This window comes from Pseudophryne corroboree, chromosome 6, assembly GCF_028390025.1.
Source record: "Pseudophryne corroboree isolate aPseCor3 chromosome 6, aPseCor3.hap2, whole genome shotgun sequence".
NCBI lineage: Eukaryota > Metazoa > Chordata > Amphibia > Anura > Myobatrachidae > Pseudophryne > Pseudophryne corroboree.
In genome coordinates, this window is record NC_086449.1 from 466170333 (window position 1) to 466193547 (window position 23215).

General features: G+C 43.1%; 1 protein-coding gene across 9 annotated transcripts in view; it reads left to right on the plus strand.

Moving 5' to 3' along the window:
• CADPS2 (calcium dependent secretion activator 2) overlaps nucleotides 1-23215 on the plus strand; it is a 919737-nt gene that overhangs the window by 611041 nt on the left and 285481 nt on the right. For all 9 annotated transcript variants that reach the window (XM_063927189.1, XM_063927182.1, XM_063927183.1 and 6 more), the window contains 2 exons: nucleotides 8800-8903; nucleotides 16379-16535. In XM_063927189.1, the coding sequence (XP_063783259.1) occupies nucleotides 8800-8903; nucleotides 16379-16535 (261 nt within the window). The remainder of the gene's footprint in view (nucleotides 1-8799; nucleotides 8904-16378; nucleotides 16536-23215) is intronic.

Sequence of the window (23215 nt, forward strand, 5' to 3'; positions counted from 1 at the left end):
CCGGCTGTCGGGATTCCATCATCTGTATCATGACCGCCAGGATCCGGCAAATTAAACGGATCCTCCTGTAACAATGATAAACTCAATAAATACATTCAACATGTAACAGTGTCTTCTCTTTCCAATAATTGAGAACATAAATACCGAAAAATCATTGTAGCTGTAAAATTTTGCTTTTTTTTTTTTTTTTTTTTTTTTTTTTAGTCCTATCCTTTTTTTTTTTTTTATTCCCCTCCATGTGTTTACCATTAACCTGGACTTTCTTTGGTAATAAAGAGGCATTCTTTGAATTCAAACTTGAATTGGTTACTAAAGTAAACCATTGTTATTCAGGTAGTAGGTGGAGTTCTGAAAAGGAATGAGGTGCATACTGTACAGTATTTATGGTTTTCTTTGAATGACCTTGGAGAAAATTGACCATTTCTAATATACTGTGTGCTGTAGATACTACAGCTGTTACATAGTGCTTGTAATTAAACCTTAAATACTGTCTTTATTGTCCTTTTTATCGCTATATTGTGTATTACAGAGCATTGGGAATTACTTTTACTGTATATTATTGTCCCTCCGTTATTTCTTTCTTCTCAGATTTATTCAATGCCAGTGCTGAAATAGATGCAATTAAATAATAGAAGTGCCAAAAAATAAAGAAAGCAGGCTGTAATAAGATAGCCCAATACTCGCCATCTTGCTAAAATCGCAATATCTGCTGCTTGGTTTTTTTTTGTCCGAAAAATGATTAGGGCTAATAGGATACCCTGCAAGTGGCAGACGTGGGGATTTCAGCTACATGGTGCCCTGTCTGTATAACACTGAATTGCCTTGTTTAAAAACGTGGAAATATGCTATCCCCCACATTTGCCAGTCACACACATGCTTTAGTTCCTAGCTGACCTGCGTTATGGGTTATTGAACCTTTTCTTTCTTTTTGCAAATAACACTCAGTGACTAATCGATGATTCTGCAGTGCATTCAGTATCTGTCGCCTTTTTAGTAACAACAGAAAAGTTGTTTGTACAAGTGAGAATTTCCCAATGTTTGGTAGGTTTTGCCTTTGGTAACAGATATAGAACACACATGAAATGAGCAACGTACAGTAACTTCCTTGCAGCTGATGCATGTTGCAGCATACACCTGTTTGTGTCGTACAATTCTTGCATGAATTTGCAGTGCGCATGGTCAGGAACTGGACACAAGTACGGGCAGTGCATACTTCTATATATTTCCATTATGTCTACACGGGAGGCATTCAAGTTGCCGGCTGCTGGTATCCCGGAATCCGTCTACACTTACAGACAATCATGTGGAGCTGAGTTATGATGGTGCATTCTTACATAAGCAATTCAGGAATGGCATGTTTACACAAATGCGGGCTATGCAGACCTGGACATAAGCATGTCTTGCACCTAGTATGAAGGTGCTAGTGCACACTGGTGATAGCTAGTAGCAAATTAAGATGTGCACAGCTCCACATACAGTATGGGTGATACACGCATTGGGGCTGATTCTTAGTCACAGGCATCTGCGTCTGCTTTTCTGTCTGGCATTGAATGTCTGCTTACTGCAGTATGGTAATGCAAGAATCTGACTTTTTACTAAAAATCTGTGCAGCTACATGTGAAGGACTATACCTCCCACTGTGTTAGCTGCTATAATCATTTGTGCCAGGTGCAAAAGATTGAGCTGAAACAGACGCCCCATCTCCGCCTGCTAGCTGCGATGTAGTACAGAAGTTGGCTGGTATGCCAACAAGATGGAATAGTTTTGGAAAGTGAGGTCCATCGATGGCTATATCAATAACTATGCACTAACAATCTACGTCTATGTACGGATACCTGATACTGTGCATGCGCATATGCCAAGTTATATGTTTGTCACATTCACAGTGTGCTGAAATCTGCAAGATCTGTGTGAATCAGCCCCACTGGGTAGGTAGCCCCATTCAGGTAGAAACAATTACCTATTTAAGTAGAAAAGTTGATTACTGCTCTTCAAAAATATAACTTTATTTTATATTTAATGCATATTATTACCATTATTTATTACCAGTTATTTATATAGCCCACACACATTTCACAGCAGTTACAGAGAATGTTTAGCCATTCACATCAGTCCCTGCCCCAGTGGAGCTTACAATCTATATTCCCTATCACATGTACATGCACACACATTCACGCTAGGCTTAATTTTGTTGGGAGCGAATTAACCTTCAGTGGCAAACGCAGGATTTCTAGAGGGGGGTTTCCAAATGCAGTACACAATCTCCCACTCTGCGGAACGTTGGAGCAATTGTGGGAGTCTGGGGGAGCGGTAGAAGAACCTAGTAAAGACCCTGGACATTAATGTATACTGTATGGAGTACAGTATTAATATTTAACACTATAGATGGTCTATAGTATAGGCTGTATCACACATTTAAATAATAAGAATTTACTCACCGGTAATTCTATTTCTCGTAGTCCGTAGTGGATGCTGGGAACTCCGTAAGGACCATGGGGAATAGATGGCTCCGCAGGAGACTGGGCACATCTAAAGAAAGAATTAGGACTATCTGGTGTGCACTGGCTCCTCCCCCTATGACCCTCCTCCAAGCCTCAGTTAGGACACTGTGCCCGGAAGAGCTGACACAATAAGGAAGGATTTTGAATCCCGGGTAAGACTCATACCAGCCACACCAATCACACCGTATAACTCGTGATAGGAACCCCGGTTAACAGTATGATAACAAAAGGAGCCTCTGAACAGATGGCTCGCAATAATAACCCGATTTGTGTAACAATAACTATTTACAAGTATTGCAGACAATCCGCACTTGGGATGGGCGCTCAGCATCCACTACGTACTGCGAGAAATAGAATTACCGGTGAGTAAATTCTTATTTTCTCTGACGTCCTAGTGGATGCTGGGAACTCCGTAAGGACCATGGGGATTATACCAAAGCTCCCAAACGGGCGGGAGAGTGCGGACGACTCTGCAACACCGAATGAGAGAACTCCAGGTCCTCCTCAGCCAGGGTATCAAATTTGTAGAATTTTGCAAACGTGTTTGCCCCTGACCAAGTAGCAGCTCGGCAAAGTTGTAAAGCCAAGACCCCTCGGGCAGCCGCCCAAGATGAGCCCACCTTCCTTGTGGAATGGGCTTTTACAGATTTAGGCTGCGGTAGTCCTACCGCAGAATGCGCCAGCTGAATAGTGCTACAAATCCAGCGCGCAATAGTCTGCTTAGAAGCAGGAGCACCCAGTTTGTTGGGTGCATACAGGATAAACAGCGAGTCAGTTTTCCTGACTCCAGCCGTCCTGGAAACATAAATTTTCAGGGCCCTGACTACGTCCAGTAACTTGGAATCCTCCAAGTTCCCAGTAGCCGCAGGCACCACAATAGGCTGGTTCAAGTGAAACGCTGATGCCACCTTCGGGAGAAACTGAGGACGAGTCCTCAATTCTGCCCTATCCATGTGGAAAATCAGATAAGGGCTTTTATAGGACAAAGCCGCCAATTCTGACACACGCCTGGCCGAAGCCAGGGCCAACAGCATGACCACTTTCCACGTGAGATATTTCAAATCCACAGTCTTAAGTGGTTCAAACCAATGTGATTTCAGGAACTCCAAAACCACATTGAGATCCCAAGGTGCCACTGGGGGCACAAAAGGAGGCTGAATATGCAGAACTCCCTTGACAAAAGTCTGAACTTCAGGCAGGGAAGCCAGTTCTTTCTGGAAGAAAATCGTCAGGGCCGAAATCTGGACCTTAATGGACCCCAATTTGAGGCCCAACGTCACCCCTGTTTGCAGGAAATGCAGGAATCGACCCAGTTGAAATTCCTCCGTTGGGGCCTTCCTGGCCTCACACCAAGCAACATATTTTCGCCAAATGCGGTGATAATGGTTTGCGGTGACATCCTTGATCAGGGTAGGAATGACTTCCTCCGGAATACCCTTTTCCTTCAGGATCCAGTGTTCAACTGCCATGCCGTCAAACGCAGCCGCGGTAAGTCTTGGAACAGACAGGGCCCCTGCTGCAGCAGGTCCTGTCTGAGCGGCAGAGGCCAAGGGTCCTCTGAAAGCATCTCTTGAAGTTCCGGGTACCAAGCTCTTCTTGGCCAATCCGGAACCACGAGTATAGTTTTCACTCCTCGCCTTCGTATTATTCTCAGTACCTTGGGAATGAGAGGCAGAGGAGGAAACACATAAACCGACTGGTACACCCATGGTGTTACTAGAGCGCCCACAGCGATCGCCTGAGGGTCCCTTGACCTGGCGCAATATCTTTTTAGCTTTTTGTTGAGGCGGGACGCCATCATGTCCACCTGTGGTCTTTCCCACCGGTTTACCAGCATTTGGAAGACTTCTGGATGAAGTCCCCATTCTCCCGGGTGGAGGTCGTGCCTGCTGAGGAAGTCTGCTTCCCAGTTGTCCACTCCCGGAATGAACACTGCTGTCAGTGCTAACACATGATTTTCCGCCCATCGGAGAATCCTTGTGGCTTCTGCCATTGCCCTCCTGCTTCTTGTGCCACCCTGTCTGTTTACATGGGCGACCGCCGTGATGTTGTCTGATTGGATCGGTACCGACTGGTTCTGAAGCAGGGGCCTTGCTTGGCTTAGGGCATTGTAGATGGCCCTTAGCTCCAGAATATTTATGTGAAGCGAAATCTCCTGATCTGACCACAGTCCTTGGAAATTTCTTCCCTGTGTGACTGCCCCCCAGCCCCGAAGGCTGGCATCCGTGGTCACCAGGACCCAGTCCTGTATTCCGAATCTGCGGCCCTCTAGTAGATGAGCCCTCTGCAGCCACCACAGCAGCGACACCCTGGTCCTTGCTGACAGGGTTATCCGCTGTTGCATCTGGAGATGGAACCCGGACCATTTGTCCAACAGGTCCCACTGGAAAGTCCTTGCGTGGAACCTTCCGAATGGAATTGCTTCGTACGAAGCTACCATTTTTCCCAGGACTCGTGTGCATTGATGTACCGACACCTGTCCCGGTTTTAGGAGGTCTCTGACTAGAGATGACAACTCCTCGGCTTTTTCCACTGGAAGAAACACTTTTTTCTGGTCTGTGTCCAGAATCATTCCCAGGAACAGAAGACGTGTCGTCGGGACCAGCTGTGACTTTGGAATATTGAGAATCCAGCCGTGCTGTTGTAGCACTTCCCGAGAAAGTGCTACCCCCACTACCAACTGTTCTTTGGACCTCGCCTTTATCAGGAGATCGTCCAAGTACGGGATAATTAAAACTCCCTTCTTGCGAAGGAGTATCATAATTTCGGCCATTACCTTGGTAAAGACCCTCGGTGCCGTGGATAACCCAAACGGCAGCGTCTGGAACTGATAGTGACAGTCCTGTACCACAAATCTGAGGTACTCCTGGTGAGGGGGGTAAATGGGGACATGTAGGTACGCATCCTTGATGTCCAGGGAGACCATGTAATCCCCCTCGTCCAGGCTCGCAATAACCGCCCTGAGCGATTCCATCTTGAACTTGAACCTTTTGATATAAGTGTTCAAGGCTTTTAAATTTAAGATGGGTCTCACCGAACCGTCCGGTTTCGGTACCACAAACATTGTGGAATAGTAACCCTTTCCTTGCTGAAGGAGGGGTACCTTGACAATCACTTGCTGTGAATACAGTTTTTGGATAGCCACCAACACTGCCTCCCTGGCAGAGGGAGTTGCTGGTAAGGCAGATTTTAGAAAACGGCGGGGGAAGGGGGGGACGTCTCGAATTCCAGCCTGTACCCCTGAGATACTACTTGAAGGGTCCAGGGATCCACCTGTGAGAGAGCCCACTGTGTTCTGAAATTTCTGAGACGGGCCCCCACCGTACCCGGGTCCGCCTGTGAAGCCCCAGCGTCATGCTGTGGACTTACCGGACGCGGGGGAGGACTTTTGCTCTTGGGAACTGGCTGTATGCTGCAGCTTTTTCCCTCTACCTTTGCCTCTCGGCAGAAAGGACGCGCCTCGAGCCCTCTTGTGTTTTTGGGGTCGAAAGGACTGTACTTGATAATACGGTGCTTTCTTTTGCTGTGGGGTAGCTTGTGGCAAAAATGTTGATTTCCCAGCCGTAGCTGTGGAAACGAGGTCTGAAAGACCATCCCCAAACAGTTCCACCCCCTTATAAGGCAAAACTTCCATGTGCCTTTTTGAATCGGCATCACCTGACCACTGCCGAGTCCATAACCCCCTTCTGGCGGCAATGGACATTGCACTTATTTTTGATGCCAGCCGGTAAATATCCCTCTGTGCATCACGCATGTATAAGACAGCGTCTTTTATATGCTCTACTGTCAGCAAAATATTGTCCCTATCCAGGGTATCAATATTATCCAACAGGGAATCTGACCACGCAGCAGCAGCACTGCACATCCATGCTGATGCAATCCCTGGTCGCAATATAATGCCCGTGTGTGTATATATAGCTTTTAGGGTAGCTTCCTGCTTTCTATCGGCAGGATCCTTTAGGGCGGCCGTATCCGGAGACGGTAGTGCCACCTGTTTTGATAAACGTGTAAGCGCTTTATCTACCCTAGGGGATGTTTCCCAACGTGACCTATCCTCTGGCGGGAAAGGGTACGCTGCCAATAACCGTTTAGAAATTATCAATTTCTTATCGGGGGAAGTCCAGGCTTCCGCACACACCTCATTTAATTCCTCAGATGCAGGAATAACTACTGGGAGTTTTTTCTCACCGAACATAATACCCTTTTTTGTGGTACCTGGGGTACTATCAGAAATGTGTAATACATTTTTCATTGCCTCAATCATGTAACGGGCGGACCTATTGGAGGGTACATTAGTCTCATCGTCGTCGACACTGGAGTCGGTATCCGTGTCGACATCTGGGTCTGCCATCTGAGGTAGCGGGCGTTTTAAAGCCCCTGATGACATTTGAGACGCTGGAACAGTCACAAGCTGAGTAGCCGGCTGTCCTATGTCGTCAAACCTTTTATGTAAGGAGCTGACACTGTCACGTAATTCCTTCCATAAGTCCATCCACACAGGTGTCGACCCTTCAGGGGGTGACAACACACTTACAGGCATTTGCTCTGCCTCCACATCATTTTCCTCATCATACATGTCGACACAGCGGTACCGACACACAGCACACACACAGGGAATGCTCTGACAGAGGACAGGACCCCACAAAGCCCTTTGGGGAGACAGAGGGAGAGTATGCCAGCACACACCAGAGCGCTATATACCACAGGGATATCACCTATAAAGTGTGTTTTCCCCTTATAGCTGCATATATATTATACTGCGCCTAAATTTGTGCCCCCCCCCCACCTCTCTTTTTTACCCTTTCTGTAGTGCAGGACTGCAGGGGAGAGCCAGGGAGCGATCCTTCCAGCGGAGCTGTGAGGGAAAATGGCGCCAGTGTGCTGAGGGAGATGGCTCTGCCCCTTTTTCGGCGGCCTTTCTCCCGCAATTTTAAGATTTCTGGCAGGGGTTAATATACACCTATATAGCCTCTGGGGCTATATATGGTGTCAGTTTGCCAGCCAAGGTGTTATTTATTGCTGCTCAGGGCGCCCCCCCCCCAGCGCCCTGCACCCATCAGTGACCGCAGTGTGTGGTGTGCATGAGGAGCAATGGCGCACAGCTGCAGTGCTGTGCGCTACCTTGGAGAAGACAGAAGTCTTCAGCCGCCGATTTTCCGGACCTTCTTGCTTCTGGCTCTGTAAGGGGGACGGCGGCGCGGCTCCGGGAACGGATGACAAGGTAGGGTCCTGTGTGCGATCCCTCTGGAGCTAATGGTGTCCAGTAGCCTAAGAAGCCCAAGCTACCACCACTTAGGTAGGTTCGCTTCTTCTCCCCTTAGTCCCTCGGTGCAGTGAGCCTGTTGCCAGCAGGTCTCACTGTAAAATAAAAAACCTAAATTATACTTTCTTTCTAGGAGCTCAGGAGAGCCCCTAGTGTGCATCCAGCTCAGGCGGGCACAGAAATCTAACTGAGGCTTGGAGGAGGGTCATAGGGGGAGGAGCCAGTGCACACCAGATAGTCCTAATTCTTTCTTTAGATGTGCCCAGTCTCCTGCGGAGCCGTCTATTCCCCATGGTCCTTACGGAGTTCCCAGCATCCACTAGGACGTCAGAGAAAATATAAATAAGTGGTCAGGAAAAAGATTAAACATACCATAATAAATAAATAAATAAATACACAAACATAATAGAACCAGTCCTGCACTTTTAAGCACACATTCCCCCACCTCATGGTAAGGCTCCTGTCTTTTCTTCCTGGTAGCTACTCTCTTGTCCAGTGTACTGATTGAGGATTCACACAGCAAACTTGGTAGAAGAAGATGCTACCACTGGGCATGTGCAGCAGCTCTGCTCTGTCCCTTAAACTGCATTATGTGGTGGTAGCTCTAGTTATCGTATTAAATACCATTGCTATTGTTTTCATAATTTGAGTCACTTGCCATGAGGGGGGTTTCCGGGCAACCGGAAACCCCCCCTGCGTTTGCCTATAACCTTCCACTAAAAAAAATGTATGGATTGTGAGAGGAAACCGGAGCACCCGGAGGAAACCCATGCAAGTACAGGGAGAATATACAAACTCCATACAGTTAGAGCCATGGTGGGAATCGAAGCTTTGACCTCTGTGCTGTGAGGCAGTAATGTTAACCATTACACCGTCCATGCTAGCCACACATGAATGAAGGTTTGACTGCCACTCATTACAACTCTCAAAAATAATAATTTCATTAGTTTTAGGAATGTTCTGATAGACATTAAGGCCATTTTCTGCAATTTTGTATCACTGACTTTTAAGTGTATTTGTCATTTTACCATTCAGAGTCTATGAATCAAGAAGATCCTTCAAAAAAATTACAAGATGTTCTTCACCTTGCCGAACTGTGTATTGAAGTGCTACAGCAAAATGAGGAGCATCACTCTGAGGTAACACAAAGTAACTCCATTTATTGTTAAATATTTATTATCAGGTTTCAAATAATTATAATTTCTTATCTCTATTCGCGGCAATAAGATATTATGTTACTATCGGGTGTATCAAGAAACACATCCAATGACAAGAATAGGAGACTGTTTCTGCAATGTGTAAAGTAAAGTGATCGCTGATGCAATCAATTTGTTTTGTGCTGTAGGACCCCTAATGCACAAATGCACATGCTTGGTCATCAGATTTCGTATTTATGATTTGCCATTCCCGGTAAAGGATCCTACAGATCCATCTCCTGGTAAATTGTGAGACATGTAACCTATAGGATAAGGAGCCAATCTCCAGAATGCTCGAGTCGGGATGCAGTCAGTTTACCTCCAATCAAAATCCCGACGTTCAAAATCCCGACACCAATTGACCGATGGTCAAAATCCCGACAAGGTCAAAATCCCGACATAGACAAAATACCGACATTTAAAATACCGACAAGGTCAAAATACCGACATGTAAAATGCTGACAGGTCAAAATACCGACATGAGTTTTTCATGATTTTTTTCATTGAAACCGACTTGTTCATACTTCACCATCCCAGTGGCCCTGGAGGGGGAATATAATAGTGTGCCGAGCGTAGCGAGACACCGTTCCCGAAGCGCAAGCCATGCGAGGGGACGCGGTACACTTTATATTGCGTCCATGTTGACTTATGTCGACATACACACAAAAAAACAACAAAAAAATGCATGTCGGTATTTTGACATGTCAGCATTTTACATGTCGGTATTTTGTCCATGTCGGGATTTTGACCTTGTCGGGATTTTGACCATCGGTCAATTGGTGTCGGGATTTTGAACGTCGGGATTTTGATTGGAGGTATTTCATACCGATCCCCTTGAGTCTTGGTATATCTCACAATGTAGCAGCCCCATAGAAATCTGTCGGGGCTGTTATTGCAATAGGAAAATGGGGAACTACAGCGGATATCTGTGCTGTGGAAACCCCAGAATTCATCCAGGAGATGCTTACATGTTGTGGGCATAAATCAAAAACACTCTTTTTGGGGGTATTTACCACAAAATTTGTTAAAGAAATATGCCCCTAAATGTTAGCTTTCATCAGTTTTAATATGAAACCAAGTTGATTCTGGAAATTGCCTTTAAAATCTTATTTGTTATTGAATATGATGAATGCATTTTATTTGAATCAAATTAGTTACTTTAAAACATCTGGTTCAACTTGCATGACATAAATGAGTTTTTTTTACCTTGCATCTGCCATGTGTGAACATGTTCTTGAAATTTTGTTTTATACAGATGAAACATCTGTCTCTAAATTATGAAAATGGTTCCCAAGAGGAAATTTTCTCCTCAAGAAATATCACTATAAATATATTTTTTTTTATGGCTGGTTGGAAAATGTAATATAGTAAAAGTTTGCCATTAGTTTTAGAATTAGGACAGTTTCACTTGTTCATGCTTGTTATTGGTGATCTAATAAAGTAAAATGATGAGCGAGATTATGTACGTGTACAATATTAAGTATGCTGACGCTTGTGAATGTACACTCTCCCTATTTAAGTTGGGTAAACAGATGGTGACACTTTGCCACTGACAAGCCTGTCACAGTGCATCATTCACATTTTCTAAAACTAGTTGCCCACACAACTAGTACAATTTAGTGCATGTACTTCAATTTCTAAGCACTGCTTTATCTGTACATTTGCATAAGCAGAGTCAGCTAATTGTGTATTTGTATCATCTCTTCGAATTCTTGATTTATCTAATTTTTCATATTTCTTTTTTATTTCGCAACATTTTTATTATTGGATTTATGTAGGGAAAAGAGGTATGTTTTAAACACCTTCTCTATTAAACTTTTGTTGTTGTTTATATCTCCCGTGTTACATGTTGAATACCAGTGTATCACATTGTTTAAATATAATTAGTCATACGAAGAAAATAAAAAAATCATACAAGTTTGACAGAGGAAGTGCTTATGTGGCACAGAGGGGGTCTAACAGTCTAGAGGAGGCCTTCCCAGCCTCAGTCCTCAGGGCACACTAATAGTGCATGCTTTAGGGATATCCAGGCTAAATAAGAATAAATGAGGCACTGAATCCTTGACTGGTAGTGTTGCTTGAGGACCTTGGTTGGTAATGTCTGGTCTAGAGGCAGAAGACAATGTGGAGGGAGATATTAGGAGCTACTGGGATACAGAGTGGTAGTGGGACTGTATCTTGTAGAACATGTAGAGGGGTTATATCAGGTGGCGTTAGAATGGGCTATCAAGATGAGATGGGTTTTGAGAGAAGGATTGTTGTTTGGGGGAGAGCCTGGTCAAGTGGAGTAGTGTGATCAGTTAGTGGGGAGGCAGCACAGGAGACCAATGAAGTGGTTAGAGAATAGACCACAGGTAGTTTGCAGTGGAAGTGTATTTAGTGATGAGGTAATAGGCGTACGAAGAGGAAGAGTTGTTGAAGGCTTGAGAAACTGGAATTGAATTCTGGAATGAATAGGCAACCTGGGCAGGGATCTGCAGAGTATTGCAGAGGATGTTAAGCATTGAAAATAAGGTACATTTATGTGATCCATTTGTAATAAGCAGAACAAACTTAGTATGTGGGTTAACCTTATGAAGTCTTGAATACAATCTGCTTAACTTCTTAGCAATACATTTATTTTACTAAGATTAGCCCTCTCATTAGTGATTTACTAGCTTTAAATGATTTGCAGTAGATTTAATTTGGTATTCCATTCTGATTTGGCTTTTTCCAGTTGGTATCTTGTGTAACGTAATTAAAAATAATGATGTAATCTGCTTCAGTTAATCTGTAGAAATGGTCAGAGCATTTACAGTAGGTATGAAGATTAAAATTTAATTTTTATTTTATTCAAAAACTATTATATCAAGAAACACATAATGTCCTAATTATATTAACCATAGATTAAGCAGCAACTCTGTACAGCCAGGCATAAGATTCTGTGGCATAAAATATGTGAATGCTTAATTTTTCATTATTCAAGTGAAAATACTTACTGGGATGTGTCAGAATTCTAACCGTTGGTATTCCGCTGTTGGTCTTCTGACTGTCGGGACTTCGTACCCAACATGCTCTCCATTCCCTTCACTTGCTGCTTGAACAATTTCCAATCTGTTTTAATATTTACTTATTGAAAATGTAAGTCCAACATACTGTAACCAAGGTCCTGGCTACTAAAATCAGCTTATGATTTCTTTTACTTCAACCCACAGATAATGGACTACTAACAGCCTAGATTCTCCCATGATTCATTTGGGGCCCAAGTATTTAGCTTTGCTGCTAATACTCTTTGGAACTTGCTACCTTGCACATTCCTTCAAAAACAGACCTTTGTATGTGTTTAATTTTTTAAATGAAAGGTACAGATGTAGCCACACTCATTCGGCCTGCCGCTTGGCTTACAGTTCAGGAGCGGCAAGCAGGGTTGGACTGGCCCACAGGGGAACAGGGGAAACCAGCGGTGGGCCCCACTGCCTGTGGGCCCTCCTGCTCCTCTAGGGATCAGGTTCCAGACTTTATCCAGGTGCACTTGAATTATGCATTATACTTATGTTACATTATACTTCACAAGAATATGGTTTATTATATATATTTACCAAGGGGCACAGTACATGTACTCTGTAATGGTTAGCCAAACCTCTGTGGTGGCTGGCCACGCCCCAGTGAAGCCTGGCCACACTCTCCCTTTAGAATGGGCCACTACAACAGCATCTCCCCGGTGAGCCCTTCATGCCCCAGTCCGACACTGGCGGCCAGTGTGCCCTTGACTGGGCCTGGAGCGTGCATCTAAGTATGCACACACCAATAGGAATACATGGAAAGCGTACAAGACGAGGCTCTGCACACCAAGTTGCACCCATGCCTAGGCGCGACACGTATGCAGGATTGATGAGCATGGCTACATCTGTACTTTGAGTCCTACTGGGGGGAAATAACGTTTTCCATTTTTATTACCCCCCAAAAAAATTCTTAAATTAATAAACCCATTTTACAGAACCCACATTTTCTGTTTTCTGTCCTTGATTTATAAAGCCCATTTCTTGATTGTGGTATACACCATACGTAGCATCATCTTCAGTGAGGTTGAAACAAACATTCCCTGCCTACTTCTTGCATTTATGGGCTTTTGCTGACAGCCAGCATTCCTCAATGGTTGTGTTTGCAGCCAGGATATTTCCCTGCCACTTATCTATGATTGAGCAACACGTATGGGCTGCCCTGTTACAGTGTAGATAGCAGTGTAGGCAGGTTCTGAGGTGATACTGTAGTAAGGTGGTACTGTAGTAGCACATCTTGAGGACTCACTACATAGGCAATTGTTCGGTATACACCACCTTGGACTTATTTATTTATTAAGTTGTTTATATAGCACCAGAATATTCCATTGCGCTATACAATTGGATGTCATCATGAACCCATCTATTTCTGTAGATTTCTTAAATGTATGTGATGTAGGTGTTCTCACAGTGTACTATATGGCCTCACCATACTTAAGCACATAATACATATATTTTAAACCACCTGCTAACCATATTGTTTTATTTTTTTGTTCATGATATTTGCTGTAGACTTGAATATGTACATTTTTCCATGTGAACTCCAGAAATATTTTCCTGATACCTTCATACGTTATATTTTTTTCCTCTTTTACTTTGAAATCGTATATGCCAGAGACTTCTGTATTAGGTTTCAGTATATGTCCATTGTTTGTGACTTGTTTGAGTAACAACTTACCTTATTGTACGGCACAGTGAAATATGATGAGACGTTATAAGTCATAACAAAGATCCTCCCTTAGGATTTTACACGTATTCCATATTTTCCTTAAAAAACGTATAAATAAGTGAAACACAAAAACAATTATTACAACAGTATTAGTCCAGGAAGATTGAGTTCAGCGTCAGGAGGGTCCTACTAAGAGAATGGTGATAAAAATGTATTAGGATGGGTTCTTGCTTCCGTGTTACTGAAAGACAATAACATTGTAAAATCCCAAGATAATACTGTATGTATAGGTGATGAGCACATTCAGCCCTCAAAAGGAAGAATTTAGTACATACTATGTGCGTGCAAAACTCAAACTGAACGTAAACAATAGTCTATATTGTACAGTGAAATTGTAGCTAGTTATACTTTTAATTCTCAGAGTTTATTTTCTTAAGCTGCCCTCTCAGATATGTGAGAAGACTGAACAGCAATAATTTAATTCTGGGCTGGGCCGAGCAGCAGGACTGTGTTTTGTCTTGATGTGAGTGTAAGGGGCATGACAGCAACAGAGTTGGTACCAGTTTCAGAACCTAGTAGCAAGATCATCTGATGTATAGACAGTTTGCACTGACTGTATACGAAGTGAAAACTGAAAGTCATACTGCGTCTGCACCATTTTATAATTAGGAGCTACCTACAAATATGTGGAGGATCGAGAAATACAAGTAACCTATTCTTGTCTAGCCGGGCAGGTGATTTGGGTACGGCAGGAATAAGATTTGTTTTTGAACTTTGGTTCTAATTTAATTTTAACTGAGGGATGACCTGATGAGTCAGTGAATACTTTTAGTACCTCCCTTACATAGGGTTCAGATAACTGGATTAGAACACTGGGGTACCAAGATAACCTGGCATTTGTTAAGTCCATAAAAGATACCCCATATTTATTTGTTTGTGTCTTGTCCAGTTGAGCAATCACCGAAAGCTATTCTCATATATTCTGTTATTCTGGGTACATAGGGATATTTTTTAATAAAATAAGTGCTTTTAATTCCAGCTAGAAAATAATTTATTGCACTGGAGAAGCAGGGAAATATAGGGAACCTGCTACATTCTGTAGATCTGTTAAGTCCCGTACACACTGGTCGATATATCGGCCGTTCTCTTGAACTGCCGATATATCGCGGGAGCGTCGGCCAGTGTGTACGGGCAATACGTCTGTGAACTCCGTCGTTCACAGACGTATCGCGCCGGCTGCGCAGCACAGCCGACGGCCAATATATCTAACGATATATTGGCGCGTTGCTGTGTGTGTACGAGGCGGTCGTCCGACCGCCCGTACACATGCTGCGGCGGCCGGCGGTGATTGACAGGGGAACTGGGCGGGCGCCCGCCCGCCCAGTTCATGACGTCAGTCCCCCGACGGATCGGGCAGTGTGTATGCACAGCACACTGCCCGATCCGTACATAGATATATCTGCAGATCAATTGATCTGCAGATATATCTACTGGTGTGTACCCACCTTTAGTTCCACAATTAAACATTACATTTATACACATCAATACATGTTGTGGCAGATACCATTCATAATTAATGGTCATCATTTGAAAGAGGTTTAAGGAAAAAAAGGTTAAGGAATTGTGACGTGTACTATAACTACACACAGCAATAGATATTAAATTAAAATGCTTTCATACATATTTCCTATAGCAAGTTTTTCAAAGATTAAGCAATAGAAAAGGGATTTTCCCATGGGGTGAAAGTATAACGTTATCATGCACCACACAAGTTGGGTTCTCACTTTGGGGTACATGTACTAAGGGGGGCGGGGGAAGCCCTGTACATATCTCTTCTATATATATATATATATATATAGTATAGTATAGTATAACAAAGGGATTTCTCTGTGTCATCTCTGCAAACACTAACTGCCAGCTACATTATGAGCACTGCCATAGGCCCAGCTTATTACTCAATGGCACGTGCTGTCGGGTGTTTTCTTCATCGCCAGTGTCGTTACCTGTAACTGCAGATATCTGTTTCTCCTCACGTGAAGAGTATGAAGGAAGAAGAAAGTACCCCATGTCTGAATGTGCTTTGGACAATAAAGCAACGTGCATGCGTTGAATCCTGTAATTGCACATGCTTGGTCATCTATAAAGACGTGCCCCTTTGTTTTTTAGTCTCCATCCTGAACCTGCTCTCCTTCCCATCTGTCTGCCAGTGTCTATACAATGATTGCAGTGGATGAACACCAATCACCTGTGCATCCTCAATGCAACAAGATAAATTGTATGAAAGAGAACACACTCCCTGTGCCTCCCCTATATTTTACTGATTTGCAGTTGCTGTGCTGCGAATACAGGTGATGTGTGACACCCTGTGCTTCGCAATGCACTGGTTTATGCACATGATTATTGGGTTATGGTGGTGGGGTTGGAGGATTCTTAGCATGTGCGGTACACTGAATGCACCCACAACCCAGTATAATTTATGACCACAAATGTGATATTGAATTGCACAATTAGTGTCTACCTAGACAATGGAGATCTTCTAGACCACATCCGAAATATATATGAGATTTTTTATGACTACCCTCTTTAACAGTTTCATATAATCTTAAAAATTCCATCACTACTTATTGAATACATTATTCTAAACGTAGGCAAACCTTTTAATAGGTCCTTTGAAAACTCTTAAATCTTTAACTTGATTTGCTTGATCATAGGCCTTTTCCTGGTGGCCGGACCTGACCGCGGAACATGCTGAAATATTTTGGGCCCTCTTTTCTGTTGATATGAACTCTGCACTACAGACACAGCCAGAAGATTCCTGGGACAGCTTTCCCCTTTTCCAGCTGCTTAATAACTTCCTCAGGACTGACCGTAAGTAACTATAATATACTGCTTCTAATAACTTATAGTTCAAAGACTCTGATCTTGTTTATGATGAGGACTATTACACTTGTGACTTGTACAATCATTCAGCAGCTAGTATCAACATGTTCATTGTGTGCATACAGATACATCCTTGCTGCAGTTACGCTAAACAACCCTTCAAGTCACGCCATGAAGTGGCAGGACTCGGCAGTGCCAAGAGTAATTTTTTTATGTGATTTTTTTAATGCGAAAATGCATCTTAGAATCAATGTAATGCAATAGGATGCACAAGCAGCTTCTGCTGATCCGAAATGCAACGTTATAGTGTTTTCCAGGAATTCACTGAAGCATAACATTTTATATGCAAATACAATCGCAGTCGCACACAAAATATAGGCATGCCGCATATCATTTTAATGAACAGAAGCTGCTTATTCACCCTATTGCATTACATTGCGTCTAAGATGCATCTTCCCAGAAAAAAACTTGCAAAAAAGACCCTCGGCGCTACCGAGTCACACAGCACTCGCGCATTATGTGTAACACAACTTGTAGCGCACAGAGCAAGGATGTAAGAGGACACATCTGTATATGCCAGAAAGGCTTGAATGCCAGCAATAATTATTAGCATGGCTATAAGTGGAGCAATCGTTTACACTAAAAGAAAAGTGTTTTATTTCTCCTGCAGGGTCCACAGGGTATCCACAGGATACATTGGGATATGGTTGAGTGACAGCGGATCTTGCTCCAATCTGTCAAAGCTTTCTGGCCTCCCAGCATGCAGCGGGCCTGTCCATATATCCCCGTCTCCTGGCTCAGGCAAATCAGTTTTTTGTTTGGTGCGGCAGGAGCCACACCATGGTCTAAGGGCTACTGGTTTTTAGCAGCCATAAGCTTTTTTATTTTATTTTTGTAGTCTTACTATTTTTCTGAGTGATCTTTCTAAACAGCGTCTTATATGTACCATAGAAAGAGTCGCTCCAACAACTCCCCGCCGAGTCGCGACACCGCTAACCCACGAGTACAGTGCTCTTTCTGCGGGCGTCTGTGTCGGATAAAACTAGCAGGTCCAGCAGACGTTACTAGGCTGTGGCCGGAGCACGGGGGGAAGGTAAGGCACCAGTTCCGCTTAGAGGGGGAGACACAGCCGCACTGTTTGGGGGGAGACTACCAAACAGTCGCTGACACGGCTGCCACCGAGAGTGCACCAGCGCTAGGCCTTAGGGATCATAGGCTCCAGGGGTAGCATGAGGCCACGATCCCTAGGGTTGATGTCAGCAGTGGAGAGTCAGACGCTCCCCTGGTCACCCCTCCCCCTTGGTTCATGACCAGTTTCCTCCGAGTCTCCCGTCATGAACTGAATTCCCGCTTCCGATCAAGACACTGTGTACTAAAGGACCCAGTCGCAGCATAGGCGGCTGTGTGACTGGTGCATCAGTGTTCACTTGGGCGTCTGTGTTCACTATAGGTTCATGGAGCAGCGGTGTACACTTATAGCGTGTGGATCCACTCAGTGTTCGCAAAATTATTGATCGATCCTGGAAGCGGGTAAGTCTCCCTGTATCCCACTGTCCTGAGTACAGACTATACAGCACTAAGTCTCTATCTACCCTTGGTACGAATAGTTAGATAAGTGCATAATGCATATAGGTTTGATAATATTACTGTGGTCTCTTTCGCTATGCATCGGAATACAGTTAAAACTTTTTTATAAAGTAATGCAGTAATATGTTTCTCCTAAATACTTGAACTGTATCTGTAGTTGAATATGTGCTCATATTGCTTATTATACTAATGTATAACCTGTGACTGATTGCTAGTGTCATTGCTGACTTTGCTATAAATTCTGTCCATTTTCTCTGTTTACTCCGATCCTCAATGCTGGTGCTAAGCAAGGTAGGGTTGAATTGTATGTCACTTTAACACATTTAAAGTGATTACAGTTGCAAATTGTGTATTACACTGTGAAAGTGTCTGATTATTTATCATGTCTAAGAGCGGCAAAGGTGAGGAAAATACACTTACAGCAGCACCGACGCTCATATCATGTTTGTCATGTAAAGCTGGGTTAACCTCTCAAAATCTGGTTCAGGATGGGTTGTGTGCAAACTGTTTAATCTTTCACCAAGGTCTCTTGAAAATTCAAGGCAGACGCAGGTGCAAGTTGATCCCCCATGTTTGCCAGTACAGCTGAGCGGATAATTCCAACTTCTGTACCAGCAATAGGTTACACTATTAACCCTTATGTGCAGCATTCCACCTGTGGTTTATCATTTCCAGCAGGGGAAGTAGTAGCCTCTCAACAGAAACAAGCTGAAAAGCCAGTGGTAAGTAAATCATTTAGACATGAAACAACATCTTCACAGTCTACACATGTTTCAGATGAGGATTCATCAGAGGGCGAAGACTTATTACACTCTGGTTCTGCATATGAAGATGAGGAAGGCCATGGTGGTGAGAAAGGTAAAACAAGGAAAAAGTGGCGTGATGCTAATATCTCCAGCTTGGCCCAGAAGACATTGGTACACAGATCTGCAGAGGATGTCGATGGATGCTCCATTCCTACTACCTCAACGTCCAGATCTACTGATTCAGGAGCCTTGTCATCACAGACATCTGGATCGACTGTCTTTGACGGCATGACTCTTGAGACCTCCATCCTGAAGTCAACAGGATTCTCACAACAGGTAATTCAAACAATGCTTAGAGCAAGGAAACCCTCCTCAGCTCGCATTTATCACAGAATATGGCAAACCTATATTCAATGGTGCAGTGAATGGAAACTTGACCCCAGGTCTTTCAGAGTTTCCAGAATCCTAGCATTCCTTCAAGCAGGAATGGATAAAGGTTTAAGGGTGGTTTCCTTGAGAGTGCAGGTGTCAGCACTAACTGTCCAGGGAATGCTGCACATTCAACCTCCTTTTGGTCCTCCTACAGTGCCTTGGGACCTAAGTTTAGTTCTAAAGGCCCTTCAAGTTGCCCCATTTGAACCACTTAAAAGAGTGGATTCTAAATGGCTGACAGCTAAAGTTCTCTTTCTACTGTCCATGGCTTCAGCTAGAAGAGTTTCAGACTTAGGTGCATTGTTATGTCGTCCTCCATTTCTGATTTTTTTTATCCAGATAGAGCAGTTCTCAGAACTAAATCTAAGTATCTTCCTAAGGTGGTGTCTAAATTCTACCTTAACAAAGAAATGTAGTCCCGGCTTTCCAGGGGCCGGACCTCTCTGCGGGAGATGCATTGTTGGACGTAGTCCATACCTTAAGGATCTGTATAGATCATACCAGTGCTATCAGAAAGACAGATTCTCTCTTTTTTCTCTATGGATTTCACAAGAGAGGATGGCCTGCTGATAAGCAGATGCTGACAAGATGGCTTCAGATGACGATTACAAAAGCATATTCTCAGGCTGATCTCCCGGTTCCGTATAATGTCTCTGCTCACTCTACTCGTAAGGTAGGTCCCTAATGGGCAACACAACGTGGTGCTTCAGCAGAACAGATATGTAAGGCAGCCACATGGTCTTCCATTAACACATTCATTAGACATTATGCCATAGATACCTTTACCTCTCAGGACGCTGAATTTGTGCGAAGGATTCTCCTGTCTAATCAGGAGCATCCCCACCACTAAATTGCTTTGGGACATCCCATCCTGTGGATATCCTGTGGACCCTGCAGGAGAAATATACGTTATGGTAAGAACTTACCATTCATAACGGTATTTCTCCTAAGTCCACAGGTTCCACAGGGATCCCACCCTCACGCACCTGATTTGAGGATTCTTTTACTCGCCTCTTCCCTCTTGTACGGAAGGGTGTGCATGTGTGTTCTTCTCGCCTGATTAGGGCTCTACATGATGCTCCTGCCTTAAGCTTTGGAAAACAACTGATTTGCCTGAGCCAGGAGGCGGGGATATATGGATGGGCCCGCTGCATGCTGGGAGGCCAAAAAGCTTTGACCGATTGGTGCAAGGTCCGCTGTCGCTCAACCATATCCCACTGTATCCTGTGGAACCTGTGGAATTAGGAGAAATACTGTTATCAATGGTAAGTTCTTACCGTAACGTATATTTTTTGTGATATATTACAAGAACGTCCGATACTCTTTCACTGTACTCTGGTAATATTTCTGAAACAATGGTTACAGCTCCACCAAATTTTATAAGCAAGTCATTATCTGTTAATGGTATCAGTGAAGGGTGCTAGATGTCTAGCAAGATTTTTGTCTGTATAGCTGAGATTTACACATGAACTGGGCTTGTGTTCAAGAAGGTCCAGCAATGCCACCTTGACGCACAGATGTTTGATCTTCTGGAACTCACAACGCATCAGAACTATGCCCTCCTCTGGGTGCAGGATGGGCAGACATCAGGGGGCCAATATGAGGCTCTGTTTACCCATTGACCCAATTACAAAATATGCCCAGCACAGGTGAAATACAGGTACTTCAGAGATAAGACAGCAACACAAAAAAATGCAGGCAGGACACGCATCTTCACACCTTTCAGGAAATTTGTTTGATATAAGTTGTTTTATATTATCAATGTTAGTAATCAAAGGCCATTCAAAATCTAAACGTTCTCACTGTGAGTATCAAGCTTGCTTTTAGATGTCACATATAGTACTAGAACTGTTTAAATTTCAGAATCCATCAAAATAATAATAGTGGACTGAGGACATTCTGCCTTGACTCCACTGAATAAACATTCAGAGTTAATCGGAACAAAACAGTGCTTTTACACTGGAACAGAACTATGGAGTCTATTTAGTAAGCATTGGAGAGAGATAAAGTATCAGCCAATCAGCTCCTAACTGCCATGTTACAGGCTGTGTTTGAAAAATGGCAGGAGCTTACTGGCTGGTACTTGTTCTCTCTCCATTTTATCTGTCTCCAAGGCTTAGTAAATAGACCCCTAAGTAACCTAATGAATCATTGTGGAACTTATTACAACAATCTGTCTCTTAATGTAGGTTAAATGGTTAAGAGGTTAAGAGTAATTCTTCATAAATTCCCATTTAGCAGAGGGACAGGAGCCACTAACATATAAGGCAGTGTTTAACACAAGCAATGCTCTGGTTATGGTTTCAGCTAATGGCATACAGCACAGAGTGATACCTTCATTTGACAGGGTCAGGGATAGCAGTAAGGAGAAAGGTGCATCAAGCTCAGCGTAATGTCACAAGGTGAGGGACTAGTGTCTCGGCAAATAAGAGTAGTGTGTGGCAGCTAGCAGAAATCTGTACACTCATACAAGTGGAGGCAGGGTGTGATAAGCTGGCTGAAGACGGTTATGTCAGCAGCCAGCTGTTCAGAAACTCACCAAAATATTAAGCAGCACTGCAGTTATCCAGCCGCTGAATTTGCTTGTCAGTTTGATTCCCTTAGGGACAAAGTTAGGGAAAATGAGTATGGAGAGGTAATTCGTTCATGCAGAAAAAATGTTGACACTGACTAGATATGATTTATTAGCAATTCTTTTATTTATTTATTTATTTATTTTTAAGTCCTAACAGAGCATTTTTTCTGAAGTATTAAGAAACATGGAACAAATTATTTGTATTTTTGTTACTTCAAAATAAATTCTAATAGCGACATAGTTACATAGAACATTAGATAAGTGGTTCAGTGTAAATCTTAGGCTGATTTTTACACTATATAGCAATCAATCCATATATTTTGTTTGCAGTGTTTGCTAACACTAATAGCCATCTTTTTTTACTCTGCTTTATTGTCTGGTTGTAAATAATAGAAGGAAATGTGGTGGTGATAACACTCCAATGTGTTTTGTCAGAGGTCGCACAGAACCTGTCATGCAAGTAATCTTAGGCTATTTATCTAATTACTGTCATGTCAGTGCACTGCCTGAACACCTTGATTACCGGATCAGAAGTGTACTGTATGTGCTTTAATAGAAAGAAAAAGGGTCTGACCTAAAAAAACATATGTTTACTATATCTGATGATTTATAAATTAAGCCATTTGGATTAGGAATTAACATTTAGTAAATTAAGGCTTTCAGCAACAATATATTGTATTATTTAGGATGCTACAAACAAAGTGAGTATCAAAATATAAAAAAATAACATTTCATGTTAAAGTTGTGATATATGTATAGTGGTTTAATTTAGAGATGTATGCAGAGTCTCATGTTTGGTTCTAATTTCATCACCAGTTCTTGTTTTTGCAAAACCACCCTCAGTTGTTTTGGTTTGGAATTTAGATTTAAAATCCGAATCTTGGGTTTTGGATTTCTTGAAAATGGATAAAAACTGCTAAAATCAATTTTTTGCAATCCAGACCCCTGACCTTTACATTTAAAATCTGAATTTCATACCATGGGAATATCCAAACCGGGACTTTGCTCGGTTTAGGTCCACAAAATTTGAGTGGGTTCAAATCTCTATAGAAACAAACCGCACATCTCTCATTTCATTTCACCTACTTAATCATCTTTGTGACACTCCCACTCAAGATACTGATTGGATCTGGTTGTATGCCTCTTGTAGCAGCTTATCTGGATTGTTTCGTCCTCTAGCCACAGATTGGGAGAAGGTCTTCCGTTTTCTGTATTAATTAAACTCTCTTGTTCCTTGCTTGGGAATAAAATTCCCTTTTCTCTTACGTCCTAGAGGATGCTGGGGTCCACATTAGTACCATCGGGTATAGACGGGTCCACCAGGAGCC